The sequence below is a fragment of the Haliotis rufescens genome, unplaced genomic scaffold (genome assembly GCF_023055435.1).
Source record: "Haliotis rufescens isolate VD_foot unplaced genomic scaffold, xgHalRufe1.0.p SCAF_17, whole genome shotgun sequence".
NCBI lineage: Eukaryota > Metazoa > Mollusca > Gastropoda > Lepetellida > Haliotidae > Haliotis > Haliotis rufescens.
In genome coordinates this window covers 25,815,989-25,832,356 of record NW_025963857.1, presented here as the reverse complement: position 1 = coordinate 25,832,356, position 16,368 = coordinate 25,815,989, and the positions used below count along the sequence as shown (strand labels likewise).

Sequence of the window (16,368 nt, the reverse complement as noted above, 5' to 3'; positions counted from 1 at the left end):
TCTGATCAGGATGAGGATGCTATCATATCTAACTACTTGTACAACACTGGCAGGATGTCAGTAGATGATCTAATTTACTTCCGTCTCACAGTATTATGAATATGGATGGAACAACCTTTCCAAGTGATACTTACAATACATACATGTATAAACAAAAGGCTTACATGGTACATTTTATAAACTGGCAGTTTTAACCTTGTGTCCTGTGCATGAAAATTCCATCATGTCCTGCGCAAAACATATTTAGGTCACACGTTACTTTATATTTTCGAGCATTAGGATATTGCTCAAATACTTTTTTTGCACATGTTATTAAATTTTTAAGTTGCTAAAAGTTTGGGAAATTACACCATGTAACCTGCTCTGAAGTTTATATTCAACCACAGGTCTGAAGCAAGTGTCAGTAAAAATTCCCAAATTTGAATTAAAAATTTGCCAAGTCATGTTATTTTGCAGTATGTATGAGTAATGTTATTTCTTTGCTGGGATGACTTGCATTTAACTGATAACAGGGTTTAAACACGGTTTTATTGGGTCCATTTAAATAATCCACATTTTGAACACAGTTATTTTTATTTCCTTATTTGTCTGCCAATGGCAATGGAATCCCTGCTTTTATCATAAACTATAGAGGAACAAATGTATATATGTAGGGCCATTCTCCAATCTTCAAACAACATGTCCTCATAGGACTAAGGTCATCCAAAGGTGGCTGCTGAGTCACGAAGTGACTTTTTCGCAAAGTCATTTTATAGTGAGTGCCACTCAAAGTAAAATCTATTTTTTCATTTACGAATATCCAAATATAACCTCATGTAGAGCTTCATTTTTACTGAAATGAAAGAAAACAATAAAGTATTTAAGGAAATAAGTTGAAGCAATATACACGTATATATTTGATCAAGTAAAAAAGTCATAAATCCAATATCCAAAATGCATGACACTTTTGACAGGTGCAGGGATGCATGTCAAGCATACAAATATAGATCGGTAGAAAGTGTATGCGTGTCACGCATTGTCATGCATGTACCTGTATTTCTTAAATCTGTCCGAATCCTCCTTGAACATCTGCGGCATGCTGATACTTGAGCCATTTTTACTGAAAGTCTCCTGCAATGCTTTCCAAGCAGCGGACCCTGACAGAAACTCTCTTTGCAGATCAGCCATTTTCTACGACCTTCACCTTGACTTTGAACGTGTCCTTGAGCATTCGGACAACTTCCGTCTCGCGCGGGGCGGGGGTGGACTTCCGGTTTCAATGTCGACAGCTTACGAAAATGTATGCCAATGTTTACCATTTGAAAACGTATGTATGTAGTTGATCATGCTTTTCGTTCATGTATCTTCTTACACAGAAACAATTTCTTCAAGATAATTAACGCGCCATAGAGTCTGTCCAACATTTAAACAATGTTGGGACATATATTGGTAATCTGTGTTCAGACACGAAATCGTGTGACGAAATTCGCGTTATCGATAAAACGCGTGAGTCGGGACTTTATATAAATCGCGTTTCTATTGATTTCTGTATACCACAGCTGTGCTGTGTCAGTGCGTCACACGAAATACATTACATAGTCTGGTCTGAAAATCGCAGCGATAAACAATATGATCATGCTCTCTTCGAATTTACTGACAACAGCAGTGCGTATTGACAGTGTCGTGCGTCATCCACGCAGCAGTAGACAGTCCGATTTGATGGTGTGTCATCTTAAGGATGATTGGACAATTTCAATAGTCTTTCCGTACACGTAATCAAGATGACTTAGAGACGTTTATGTCTACTGGTACTGCTTGAAAATTCAATCCATACAACATTTGGCCTCCATCCTGCAAGGCGAAACCGGTATTGGGATCTTTATACGGGAGCATTGTTCATATGTAATTAGGTATTGTTATGTGTGTTTTGCATGGTAAGCTGACTGAGTAATACATTCAGTTGATTTCTATATTGCATAACAACATTACTCTGTATTCATGTTTTGATTGAGATTATTTTGTAAGCTGATTACCTTGGCATTGGAGGTGATTGCCTTACAATGATACATGTCTATTCCTATCTCATTTTCATCACCAACCTCATGTTTTATGCAGTTGAAAATAATGTATTTTCCTTTTGCAGATTGCATTCATTGTGAACTCGACACCAATGACGATGTATCCATAGTGTTACATCATGCTGCATCGTGTCAAGATGCATCCCCTATCTGGCTATAGCGGGACGTAGTATGACTGCTGAAAAACAATCTGATAGCACTGGCTGGTTCAGTGCTTTCAATCACAGCTGGAACTGTATAAAAGTCTGTGTCTAATACGTATAGTGCTGACCAATATTACTATTGCCATAACTTCTAATTATTTTGGTACAATCCCTGCTGGACAGAAGAAATTAATAATCTGAAACGTCTTCCTTGATTCTATCAAAAGCTGATCTTTCATATTTTCAAAACCAGTTTTGATGTTTATACAAAGTTTTCACATATTTTTGACATTGTCCATTCAAGATTGATTTGATTTCATCATCAAGATATCGTGTACACTTTATTTATAGCAACAAGTTTCTTAATCAATCTGTCTAAATGGAAAATTTAAAGAAGCATCTTTTCCCCAGTAGCCGGCCTGCAGTGGGGTCTGAAACTAGATCAGTCTTTCATATTGATAATGGTAGTAATGACCATTTGAGCAAAGAAGTGCAGGAATGTTTTGAGAGTGTTGAAGAGTTTAAAAATGCTGTCAAGAACTTGGATGGTGCTGGAACCCACCTGACAGAGTCGCTGACGAAGGCACTAAAGGAGACGCAACACCAGAGCATTGCAGAAGATTGCGGTGTAGCATTCAGGGAGGTCTATGCATGTGATCAGACTGCATTTGTGTCTCGACAGCTACAGGACATGAGCTCCGCTCTGTATGACTTGAAAGCAAAGATGGATGATGCCACAGCAGATAATATGGCTGCTGAATATGCTCAGGTAAAGAAAACAACAATTTTAGTATATATATTATATGTGTCAGATTTGATAGTGAAAAGTTTTGAGCATGATGAGTAAGCTTGATGCTTCCTTAATATGTTAAGTAAGGAAATTTGCATGTTTGGTGGTTAGGAATATCAATATTTAGAATTATACTTATAGTTATAGATCGTATGGTTAAACATGAAAAATGGCTTGTGTTCATGCTTGAATTGATGAACTTTCATAGAGAATCTGAAACAGAATAAGTATGATAGGTTAGAAATGAGAGACAGGTGGTTATGCTGTGTGATCTTGCTAAGTGTTCTTTGTTCCCTGGGGCGGTCGGGTAGTCTAGTGGTTAAAGCGTTCGCTCGTCACGCCGAAGACCCAGGTTCGAATCCTGACATGGGTACAATGTGTGAAGCCCATTTCTGGTGTCCCCCGCTGTGATATTGCTGGAATATTGCTAAAAGCGGCGTAAAACCATACTCACTCTTTGTTCCCTGGCAATGTTTTTAATTGCTCATGCAATTGACCACTGGTTTTCTTGGACCAGGTCCATGTGGTCCAGACTAAGTTACTTTCAAATATAGATATGACTACCCGTAATGATTGTCCTGATTATCACACATGATGAAGTTTTGTTGTGGTCCTATATTTATAATTCATGCATCATACAGGGTTTCATATCTGTTCAGCTTTTAGGACATTGACTGATTTTCTTTCAAAATGGCCTCATTTCATCTTCTTTACTTTGTAATGACATAGCACATGCCATGATGTAGAAAAACATGTGATCAAAATTTGCTAAAATGATGAACATGATGAACATGTCCAAATGATTTGTCTCTTTGAAAATCATTGATCTGAATGAATACACTTTTTGTGACAGGCAGTTTTAATTATGTTAACAATAAAATGTGATAAACCACCAGTAGACACTCACGTGTGTAATGAAAAGGCTTTCATGCTGATTTAGGGCTCATTTGACATGCATAGTATTTATTGCATGTATTGAGTAAACCTTCTTAACTGTTATTGTTAAGAGCTTAGTTTTACTCTTGTTAGTACATGGACTTATGATGTTTATAATATCATAATACTTAAACATGTTAAAACCTAATGCTCATTTTTAACATCATAAACATGTCTAAACTATTTGTAAAAAACAGTTGATCAATGATGTAGTGATTCAACAAATATTCAGTTTGTTGTAACCTTATTATCACAGGTATAGACTAACAGTTAGTCCCAGAAATAAAGTCATTTTATCTGAAATATATATATTTACAAAATATAAAAATAAAATCCAAATGGAGGCCAAGACAAATGCTTAATTTCATGACTTGCCAAATCATTCTAGACTTGAGTTGGATTCTTTTTTTTAATTTTGCTCGGGTCTGGGAGACAGACCATCATGGGAATGGCAACTAGTTCTGCATTGAGTCTTTGACCACATTGATAGGCATGTATATTTCCATGATGTCAGCTTGATAACTTTTTAAATAATGAAGAAAACCTTTCAAGGAAAATTGAACTCCAATAGACCATGATAGACACAGTTTTTAATAATTGAATTAAAACATCTTAGTTGTGTTAATTTGTGTAAATGTGTGAAGTTTATGATGTATAGTGGATAACCTTCATCTAAAACAGGGCGGTTGGGTAGCCTTGTGGTTAAAGCGATTGCTCGTCCTGCTCCAGACCCGGGTTCCATACCCAACTTTGGTACAATGTGTGAAGCCCATTTCTGGTGTCCCCTGCCATGATATTGCTGGAGTATTGCTAAATCAGCATCAAACCACTACTCACTCACTCATCTAAAGCACTTTTCTTTGAACATAAACTTCAACATGTTTTAACCGTGTAAATTCAAAATGATACAATGACTACCAATTTGAGGATGTAACTTTATTGATTCTGTTTATTTAATGTTATAAAATCAGACAAAGTTCTGTATCAGATACACACCAGAATGAAATAGTGTGGTATTCAGGTCCCTAACATCTTTGATACATTTACCTCATCAGCCTGGCAACACATTTTTTATTATTCATTTTCTGTCCAACCAGGCAAACGAATATAATTAGAAAAAAGTATTTGTAAACAATGGTGAACAGATTAGATAATTGATTTAATGGATTGTATTTATAGTCCTAGATCTGGCTACTGCAACACCTTATAAAGAAAGCAAAACGTTCTATGACGTCATTGTTAACGCGGTAACTGAAAAAAACGTCAAGCATCCTGCATTTTAAATGTTAAATAGAAATAGCCAGTTTTTCCCACTCAAAGCAATGCAAATAACACATGAAGAGCAAGTGAGAACAAGAGTTCCACAAATGTATTTTTATATGGATGTAGCTAATTTATGACACATAGTCCATGAATCATAATATTGAAAACGTGTGGCCCTCGTGTCTTCTGATATGGAGTGGGGGGGTCGGGTAGCCTAGTGGTTAAAGCGTTCGCTCGTAACGCAGAAGACCGGGGTTCGATTCCCGACATGGGTACAATGTGTGAAGCCCATTTCTGGTGTCCCCTGCCGTGATATTGCTGGAATATTGCTAAAAGCCGCGTAAAACCGTACTCACTCACTCACTCTGATATGGAGTTTACACCAGGGGAGTGTTTAAGTATTCTCAGAGGATGTTATGGTGCCCCAGGCCTACAGGAAAGTAAACACTCCCAAAGTGGAATTTTTTAAAATCCTGTCAAGTTTATTAAATGAAATAATAATTGAATACATATATTGAATTACCATATTCGACGTAATAAGCGCCCGCAGCGATATTGGCTAATATATTGGTTAGTGAACAATCCCGATTGAAATTTGAAACTGGCTAGTATCTTTAAGGCTAGCTAGGCCACCTGGCCAGCAATATTGGAGACTATTTCACACACTGGCAGTGGATAATTTCCAATCAAACCTATAACTCGGTCTGTAATGATACACTTTGTTGAAATACAATACATATCTCATAGAAGCCAGCCCTTACAATTTGAGCAGATCATACATTTTGAACCAGATTACCGTATTTGACGTAATAAGCACCCCGCTCTAATAAGCGCCCACTGCGATATTTTCTAATATATTGGCTAGTGGACAATCCCAATTAGCATCCTTTCTGATTGATCAATGTACACAAGACTTATTTATTCGTGTATAATACATAATCGTGTGTTATACGCATCCTTAAGTATGGGCAATTAAATACTGGAAAATATATCTGTTGTGTATAATACGCACAGACTTTTCTTTTGTATCATTGCAGGATGTCAGCATAAACGACAAAATTTACGATCTTTCAGCTCTCTTTGTTTTTTTCTAACCAAAATTATATTCTAATAAGAACCCCACATTTCAAATTTTGAGCGCACCCTGGGCGCTTATTACGTCGAATACAGTATCTTTTTGAAATCCTGGACAAGTCTAATTGCACAGGTGTAATAAGGATCTGTTGTGTTGATTGGCTGAATACACATTCACACATCTTCCTAGTTGTCCCCATCAAGGGAGATTGCTGTGTGGTTTCAGCAGTACACAGTAGCTAAAATATCCAGGCAGTACTTAACTGAGCTAATTACCTGTAATTTGAATTCAGCAGATTATTCTTAAGGAAAATATGAATGGTTGGGTTATTCAAGTGATGGAAAGTTAAAGGTCCATGTGCCCAACATATGTTTGAATATTACCAGGTGTATGAGTGGTCTCTAAATGATTGTGTGTGTGTGTGGGTATGTTTTACGCCGCTTTTAGCAATATTTCAGCAATATCACGGCGGGGGACACAAGAAATGGGCTTCACACATTGTACCCATGTCGGGAATCGAACCCGGGTCTTCTGCATGACGAGCAAACGCTTTAACCACTAGGCTACCCGACCGCCCCTCTTTGTGACTGATAGGCATTAGTTAATGTTAAACATTTGGTTGTTTATTTTTCAGACCTTGTGTAAGGTGTTACTGGTGTTCTTGAAAACCCAGCAAACGTACCACAAGCTCTGTAGTGACAGGATGATGGATCTGGTTCAGAAACTAAACATGTCAAAAGGAATCCAAAATCAGGGGGAGATAACTGAACACTTTTTGGCCTTGCTGACCACGACTGTGGACAAATCACAGAACAAAATCCATCTGAAGAACGGCAGCAGTCCATCCCAATCGCCCAAAGGGAGCCCCAAGACAAAGAAAGCTGTGAAAGGTCCAGATTCACCAAAACCCTTGGCCAAACAAACATTTAAGTCTTCATTACTTTCTCTGTTTGATCGAAAGCCTTCCCCTGAAGAAGGTAAAAGTGCCTTTTATGTAGACATGGGATCTGATGCAGCTGGCTGCTCGACTACAAATGAGCTGGACTCTACTCAGACTGCAGGCAGCTCCGAGTTACTACAAAGGAGGCAAGATCAAGCAGGAGCTCATACAGAACAAATCTCTGCCTCGAAAGAAGTTCCACAAGCTAACCTTCTTGGCCTTGACCTCGATGGACCTGCTCAAGGGCACAGGAAACTGGAAGCCTCTGCTCAAGGTCACCCAAGGCTTGACAATACAAGTCTTGGTTTATCAAAGTTAGCTCTCATGGGTCAAGGTCAGATCCCAAATACCATAGGTCAAGGTCATCTTCCAAGTGCTACAGGTCAAGGCCAACCATTAGTAGAATTGATTGGGCTGCCTGAATCATGTGATCCCAAGTTGGCTGCAGGCAGTCTTTTGAAACCCCATCTGATGGGTCTGGACCCTGCCCACCCGTCCCATATGAATCCAGTGGTTGATCCACGGAACTTACAGATACATGGGCTTCAGCCCCAACCAGGTACCGTAGCTCACTGTTGACAATTCAGGGTGACATTTCACAAAGCAGTGTTGGCACAGCAGCTGTTGTAAGTCTATGTTGTGATATAGGATTAAAAGCCGTTGGAGTGCTGCACATGCTCTGTGAAATGGGGCCCTGTGCTTTTTGTTACCGTTATCCAAAGCCAGAGTGCAATAATATTACTAATAAATATAAATTAGACCAGTTAATTTATCACTGGTAGAACATGGATTCAACATCTGCTCAAGCAATAAATTATTGACAAAATTTCTAAACAAGCTTAACATGCTTAAGCAGGGTTTTACCAATGTTTTCTGTAGACAACCATATATGGTAAATGGGGCAGTTCACTCAAATATTGTATTCATACGCTCTTTCTAAAGTTCCTGCTTTGAGTATAACAGTGTCTTAAACATCATATTTAGAATGACATTATGTTATAAAGATTACCCTTGTGTGTTTCCATATCGTGAATATCGTATGTAAGAAATATAATCATATGAATGAGACTTGCATGATACAATTATCATTCCTGATATCGATGTAATGGCATCCTGTTGACAGCGACAGAAACAAACTAGTTTAGTCCACTAGTCCTCATTATGAAAGCATATTGCAAAACCCTTAAAAGGTCAAATTGCTACTAGTCCTTGTGAAGCCTTAACTATTGGGCTGTTTGGCAAGGACTACAGGACTATAGCCAATTTCTAATGCTGGTTGATGGTAAAACAACGATCTATATGAGGTTCCATCTTGGCCACGTGTGGTTGACTTATACTCCCTGAAGATGGGTAGGTGGTGCCGGACATACCATTTCACCGTTAGAAATTGGCACCAGTCCTGTAGTCCTTGCCAAACTGCCCAATAGTTAAGGTATCATAAGGAACAGTAGAAATTTGCCACTTTTAAGGGTTTTCCTGTATGTTATCATTATAAGGACTGGTGGACTAAAAATGTTTCTGTCGCTGCATTTTGATACAGATTTCAAGGATCAAGTTAATGCCTCAGCTTATCTACAGTGATACACGGTATATGATATTTGCGATACAGGAAATCCTGGGCTAATGATCTCTATATGGCCTGATGTAATTTAATACCCTTGTTGGTGTTTCAGGCGTGGGTGTGATGCAGGTGAACTGTCAGTTGGCTTCGGAGGAGGAGCTGGAGAGCGTCATCAACCTGCTGTCCGGCGTCAACTGTTCCAACTCGCCTATGCAAGCAATTCCCGAGAACCAAGTCCAAGGTCAAGTCCAGCTGACAGTGCCCCAGATATATCGCATGCCAAGTCCTGCCTCCGACTCTAATGTTGAAGAGATGAAACATCCCAAATATCAGATGCACCGACGTTCAGAAGGATGTCTGGATCTGTCCGGTGTGCGCGGAAACACCTGGCCACATCAACACAGAGCTAGTCTACCGGCCGTTCAGTCATTCCCCCAGCGGCCGATGATGGATCCGTCGCGAGATGCAACCATGTACATGCGTCAGTGCGCGCAAGAGATGCACATGCCATATCGTCCAAACCCAGCGTACATAGCGACAGGCCCCGGACCTGGGCCGATCATGTCCACGTCACAGTGGTCCTTCCCTGGCAGTGGAACATGGCCGGCCATGCACACACATGGGGGGTAGGTACAGTTATCATCTACCTATCAATGATATGAGGCATTTTGCATGTGCCAACATGGAGACGGTCATATCAATAACCAGACACCTGCCGGGCTGAAATGGCTTGTCAATGCATTTTGAATTGGCAATCAATATCAGCCCGGTCGGTAAGAAATTAGAGTTACAGCCCCTTTTGCCTTGGTATAAAAGGAATTTGATCAAAGCGTGCAAGAGAAAAAACCTGCAGCATGGACCAACAGGATTAATGACATGTATAATTGAACATCTTTTCGTTGCGGTGACTCATCGATATCAGCCCAGGTGGTAAGAAATTAGAGTTATGGCCCTTAGTGCCCTGGTATAAAAGGTATTCGATCAAAGCGTGCAAGAGAAAAAACGTGCAGCATGGACCAACTGGATTAATGACATGTAAAATTGAACAACTTTTCATTGCGGTGGCTCAGTGGGAAAACAGTGGGTTACAAAACTTAACACGATATGTGAGGTTGCAGGTTCAATTCCTGTCATCCATGATGAAAACTTTCATTTCTTGTCAAGCCAAGTAAAAGTTTAATTTACTACTCAACTCATCAGGTCTTACTAGGAAAAAGCCAAACCTCCCAAGAGGTGATTACGAGATTGGATAATGCCTACAATAAAATAGGCACAAATGGCAGTAGGTTTTATAAAATATGTTATAAAGTTAATGTTATGGCTTTGAAGACAATGGGAAAGGTTACTTGTGTGCTGGGGGCGGTGTAGCCTGGTGGTGAAAGCGTTCGCTCGTCACGCCGAAGACCCGGGTTCGATTTCCCGACACGGGTACAATGTGTGAAGCCCATTTCTGGTGTGCCCTGCCGTGATATTGCTGGAATATTGCTAAAAGCGGCGTAAAACCACACTCACTCACTACCTAATTGTGTGCTGTAGATCCGTGAAGAACCGGGTAGAATAAGTCTTCAGGAACCCATGCTTGCCGTAAAAGCCGACTATGCTTGTCGTAAGAGGCGACTAACAGACTCAATGACTTGGTTGATGCATGTCATTGTATCCCAATTGTGTGGATATTTGCTCATGATGTCAATCACTGGATTGTCTGGCCAGACTCTATTATTTACAGACCACGGTCATATCAATTGTGTGTTGTACATGTTGTAGGTCTGACACGATGAACAGCAGCTGGTCTGGTGTCCAGGACTCAAGTGACCTCAGTGATGACTCCTCCAGTGGGGAACAGTTCTACGCTGTCGGACGGGACCTGGTGCAGGCCATCGACTCCAAGTGAGTAGTCCTGCACCTCCTCATACTTCAGTCTTCAATTAGAATATACAGTAAACTACGTTTATAACGAACACGCTTATAACGAACTGACGGATATAACAAACTGCTTTTTGGTCCGGTCGATTTGCGGTATATATGCTGTGTATATGTTTATAACGAACTATGGTTATAATGAACTAAAATTAGTAGTCCCATTGAGTTCGTTATAACTGTAGTTTACTGTTGTGAACAAATTGTCCATCACAGGATATTATGGTAAACGAACTAACTTTCAAAGACTGTATGGTATGACCTGTTTACCCTTTAAAATTTATAGGTTTTTGTATTATCAATTTGTATTTAGCATGTGATATAGAATGTTTGGTCTCCCATGTATTTTTAGTGGATGTGGATGTATAAAATCTGGTCTTGTGTGCCAATATATATATAAAATAAAGACAGGAGCAACCCCTCTTGGAGATGCAGTATTTTGGAAAATAAGATATTTTGAGCGTTATGTTAGTCAGAAAGTACATCGTATCACTTCAGGTGACAAACTTAGTGAATAAAAAATTGAAATTTGGAATAAAACATCACTACATTTATCATTTAAATTGTATTTCCTGGGCCCTGTTGCACAAAGCGACCTTAGCGCTATGACCAGATGACTGTCATAAGCCTATGTATTGGAGTTACCATTGCCTTAGCGCTATGACCAGATGACTGTCATAAGCCTGTGTATTGGAGTTACCATTGCCTTAGCGCTATGACCAGATGACTGTCATAAGCCTATGTATTGGAGTTACCATTGCCTTAGCGCTATGACCAGATGACTGTCATAAGCCTATGTATTGGAGTTACCATTGCCTTAGCGCTAAGATAGCTTTGTGCAACAGGGCCTTGTCCTTCTCAGCATTTGCAGAGATTCAGATTATTTCTCGTAAACTGAGCTGGAAATAGCAATCAGCAATCTGCTGTACACTATTTTCTCACAGATCTTCCAGTGATTCAGTTAAAAATACCCAATAATCATGATAATATGACTTTACTGAATTTTGATGCAATGATTGAAAGAAATATTACCTGAAACTAGTATTTTACCAGGAATAATATATTCAAATATCATCCTATTTTAGTTGCAGCATTTACTGTGTATATTTAATATTAATATGAATAACTGGACTATGACAACTGCAACAAGAAGTGTTTTGTTGTATGTGTTATGATAAGATGAACTTAATGTGTCATGGAGTGCTGAACAGACTGTACCCCGGACAATTTGTTTATCCCCAGAGAGGACAGCAGTGACGAGGATTGTGACAGAAGGCGGGGCCCCCCCAACTACCAGGGAGCTGTGGCAGCGGACCCTCATGTATGTAGGGCTCTTTCACTACTGGGGCAGGGGACCCGTGAAGATTCCGGTGTAGAATAGGTCTTCAGCAACCCATGCTTGCCGTAAAAGGCAACTATGCTTGGCAACCTAACAGGATCGGGTGGTCAGGCCCGCTGACTTGGTTGATGCATGTCATCGATCCCAATTGCGTGGATCGATTCTCATGATATTAATCACTGGATTGTCTGGTCCAGACTCGATTATTTACAGACTGCCGTCATATAGCTGGAATATTGCTGAGTGCAGCGTTAAACAACAAACCAAACCAAAACCAAAACTGGGGCAGGGGGGTAGCTCATTGGGTAAAGCGTGCAAAGATTGCGTTTGTTCGTCACAGCGAAGAACTATGTTGATTTCATACACAAGTGCAATGTGTGAAGCCCAGTTCCATTCCCTGATATTGCTTGAATGTTGCTAAAAGCAGCATAAAATAATACTCACTCACTCTCACTACTGCTGAGTTGAAAGGTCAATGCCTATCTGGTATATGGACATTTACAGGCTATATTTGTCTGTAGTGTGTCCCGTGAAGATCTGTGTCAGAATTGGGTCCTCAGCAACCAAACTTGTTATAAGAGGCGACTAACGGGGTGGTCAGACTCGCTAACTTGGTTGATGCATGTCATTGTATCCGAGTTGTGTAGATCGATGCTCATGATGTCAGTCACTGGATTGTATGGTCCAGATTCCATTATTTACAGACCGCCATCATATAGCTGAAATACTGCTGAGAGCATCATTAAATAACAAACAAACAAGTAAATACGTTGTAGTGCATGAACATGTTTCTTGATCTTGTGTCTACATATCACATGTAGGGGGATGGGAGATCCTGTTGTCTAGGGCGCCACAATTCGCTGTGCAGAGTTGTGTCCCTTGGTCATGCCAGGAACATATGACCATGGGTTTTTAATCCCGGTCCACCCCAATTGTATTTCTAGGTTTGTCAGCACCATACCCATAACCAAACTCACTCACTCGCTCATATCTCATATGAGACAGGGGGCGTAACTCTAGAATAAGTCCAACCTTCTCTGTATTACTTGCTTCGTGTAAAATCACATCAAGATGTGTGTTCATTGCCTTAGCTTATGTTTTGAATGGTTCCTTCAGGATGTATCGTCCATGCACACCTGGCCTCCCAAACAGCAATGGAGCCACTCTAACCTGTATCTAAGCTCCGGTGTGGAGCATCTGGAGCCTCCGGACAACAGCCAGTTCCAGCACAGACCCGTCCAGATGCAGTGGAGTGACCCCATGTCATCTCGCAGTATGTGGCCAGCCGGACCCCCTCCCCTTGGTAAGTGGCCATCAACGTCATCTGTGCATCACTGCATCAGCATCTTCTACCCTTAAAGGGCACGAGTGACCCCCTCAATTGATGCGCCTCAATTCACTGTGGGGGGCAAGGGTGGCCCAGCCGTCTAAGGCGCCGCGATTTGCTGTGCAGAGTTGCGCCCCTTGGGCACGCCAGAAACCTATGATTGTGGGTTCGAATTCCGGTTCGCTCTGATTTTGATTCTAGGTTTGTCAGCACCATACCCGTGCACGTGGGTTTCACCGAAGTGGTAAACGTCTGAGACCTGCATCACTTCGGGCTTTCCTCCCACATTAAGCTGACACACCGCGATACAACTGGAATACTGTTAAAAGCGGTGTTAAACCCAACTCACTCACTCACTCAATTCACTGTGATGAGTTAAGACCCTTAGGTGTGCCTGAAACCTATGGCCATGGGTTCGAATCAGAGTTCACCCTGCTTCTAGATTTGTCAGCACCATATCCTTGCTTGTTGGTTTCACCGAAGTGGTGAACATCTGAGGCCTTGATCAGTTCGGGCTTTCCTCCCATATCAAGTTGGCATGTGTGATATAACTGAAATACTGTTCAAAGGGTCCCGTGAAGATTCCGGGGTAGAATAGGTCCTCAGCAACCCATTCTTGCCGTAAAATGCGACTATGCTTGTCGTAAAAGGCGACTAACGGGGATCGGGTGGTCAGGCTTGCTGACTTGGTTGATGCATGTCATCGTATCCCAAATGCGTAGATTGATGCTCATGACGTCAATCACTGGATTGTCTGGTCCAGACTCGATTATTTACAGACTGCTGTCATATAGCTGGAATATTGCTGAGTGCGGCGTTAAACAACAGACCAACCAATCAAATTGTACGATGGCACCCTGTCAATTCGGGTATCATGCAATCGGACAATGATTGTTGGAAATGTTTATTTACAATACATATAATTTGCCATGTTGCACATTAATATGATGTGTTCTTGTCTTGCAGGTATCCCTCCACAACGTACCTCCCAAAGTATGCAGGGCTTTGGGACTCTCCAGTGACCTTGACCTTTGTAGGTGGCCTTGACATTTCATCATACTCACGTCTGCATCAAGAGTTCAAAGGCTGCATAATAATTCAGTTTTGTGTGAATGCTAAAAGCATGAAATTCAAAAGCTACGTTGCAAATGATTGTTTGTTGTACTGTATCTTAGCTCATCAGTGAGGTGCTTGCTAGGCGTCAGAATCCCTTTATGAGGTTTACAGCCTTAAAAATATGTTTCTCATCACCTGTAAGAAGACACATTTCATGACCATACATTTTTTTAATGATAAGCTAGATGCATCCTTACCTAAAGTGGGATGCAAGATTCATGCTGTGATATCGGATTGTAGCCTTAGAAAAGATGAAATCCATTTGAGTCGTAATTGTTTTCACAAAACATTGATTCAGTTTCCTGACCCTTGGATTCCCATGAAAGAACCATGTGCCCACTGTGTTTAGCCCTGTCTGGATTCCAGTTAGAATAGGCTCCAGCAATCTAATGGCCCTGGGGGTCAGGCTCGTTGACAAGGTTGATTGCATGTCATTGTAGCCTGGTGTGGCTTGTTGTTCACAATATCAGTCACTGCATTGTCTGGTCCGGACTTGTTTATTTACAGGCCACTGTCATATAGCTGGAATATTGCTGAGTGCTGTGTAAAACAACAAACAAACAGTGTTTTGATTATTCGCTGCAAAGGCAGACACTTGAGGATGATGAACATATATTTACTTAAAGGTAGGGCTGGCTATCGATGTAGATCTTAGAGATTGATCTTCCTTAGCTAAATATAGATCAATTATAGATAAATATTGGATTAGTAAGTTTGAGGAAATATGCTAAAAGCTCTTAGGACAAACAGCATATTTCACATCACTGGTGAGTGGTGACACACTTATGCATGGATTACTCGGACATTTAAGATACAACAAAATCAGTTGCTTTCCGTCTTTGGCAATGGACAAAAACTGCTTGAGTAAATTAGAACTTTATTTCATCACAATAGTTTTTTTGAGATATTATCAATGACCTAATTTTAATATTGCTTCACATCAACGATAATTCTGATTATTGATCTTTTCAGCCAGCCCAACTTGAGTTTGTAGTGTTACGACAGATTCCATGAATTAGATGCATGGTTATACAGTGAATTCCTTGGATACAAAGCTCAACAATACGATACATGATACATTCTGTATCGATACACATCTTTGCACACTTGTTTTCATATTCTGCACTTTATTTTTCGCTATGTAAGGTGCATCTTTTTATTTCACTCATCGGCTAAGGGCTAATAAAAAAAAAATCAAGAAGAAGAAACTTAAAAAATAAGATTGTCTTGTTATTCAATAAATGGACGTTCATCCACTGTCTTGGAAGTAGGGAAGCCAAACAGTTATGTCGTGTAGTATCCTACCGAAGACCCACATTCGATTCCCTACAGCAGTACAAGGGGGCATGGGTGGCCCAGTCGTCTAAGGCGCTGCGATTTGCTGTGCAGAGTTGCGTCCCTTGGGCGCACCAGAAACCTATGATTGTGGGTTCGAAACCTGCCTCGCCCCGATTATGTTTCTAGGTTTGTCAGCACCATAACCGTGCCCGTGGGTTTCACCGAAGTGGTAAACGTCCGAGACCTGCATCACTTCGGGCTTTCCTCCTACATATAAGCTGACACGCCGTGATATAACTGGAATACTGTTAAAAGCAGCGTTAAACCAAACTCACTCACTCACTACAGCGGTACAATGTGTTGAGATCTTCCTTGGCATCCTCTGGCATGATATTGCTCGAATATTGGTCATAGTAAGGAACCTCTAGACTGATTCATTAACAATGGAGCACAAGTGATATGCTTAATGTAATTTTGACCTGTAAGTTGTTAATGTTAATCCCAAGTTAGAATTGGTCTTCAGAACCCTGCTTGTCGTAGGCAATCGGGTTTTCAAGCTCTCTGACTTGGTTGATGCATGTCATCGTATCCCAAATGCGTAGATCGATGCTCATGACGTCAATCAC

General features: G+C 40.6%; 2 protein-coding genes across 3 annotated transcripts in view; one reads left to right on the top strand and one right to left on the bottom strand.

The window, feature by feature from the left end:
* The window catches only part of LOC124113133 (glucose-6-phosphate isomerase-like), a 40,379-nt gene extending 39,176 nt beyond the window's left edge, over nt 1–1,203 (bottom strand). The window contains exon 1 of the mRNA XM_046473373.2: nt 1,031–1,203. Within this exon, the coding sequence (XP_046329329.1) occupies nt 1,031–1,167 (137 nt within the window). The 5' untranslated portion in view covers nt 1,168–1,203. The remainder of the gene's footprint in view (nt 1–1,030) is intronic.
* LOC124113132 lies at nt 1,204–15,949 on the top strand. 2 transcript variants are annotated; one of them, XM_048397805.1, is made up of 8 exons: nt 1,204–1,306; nt 2,123–2,969; nt 6,899–7,763; nt 8,878–9,391; nt 10,530–10,652; nt 11,925–12,003; nt 13,138–13,324; nt 14,315–15,949. In XM_048397805.1, exons 2-8 carry the CDS (start codon nt 2,580–2,582, stop codon nt 14,368–14,370), a joined length of 2,214 nt encoding a protein of 737 aa, XP_048253762.1. In that variant the 5' UTR covers nt 1,204–1,306; nt 2,123–2,579; the 3' UTR covers nt 14,371–15,949. The 2 variants fall into 2 exon arrangements, with proteins under 2 accessions (XP_048253762.1, XP_048253763.1); XM_048397806.1 differs by having other exon boundaries at nt 1,250–1,279.
* Nucleotides 15,950–16,368: the final 419 nt, after the last annotated feature.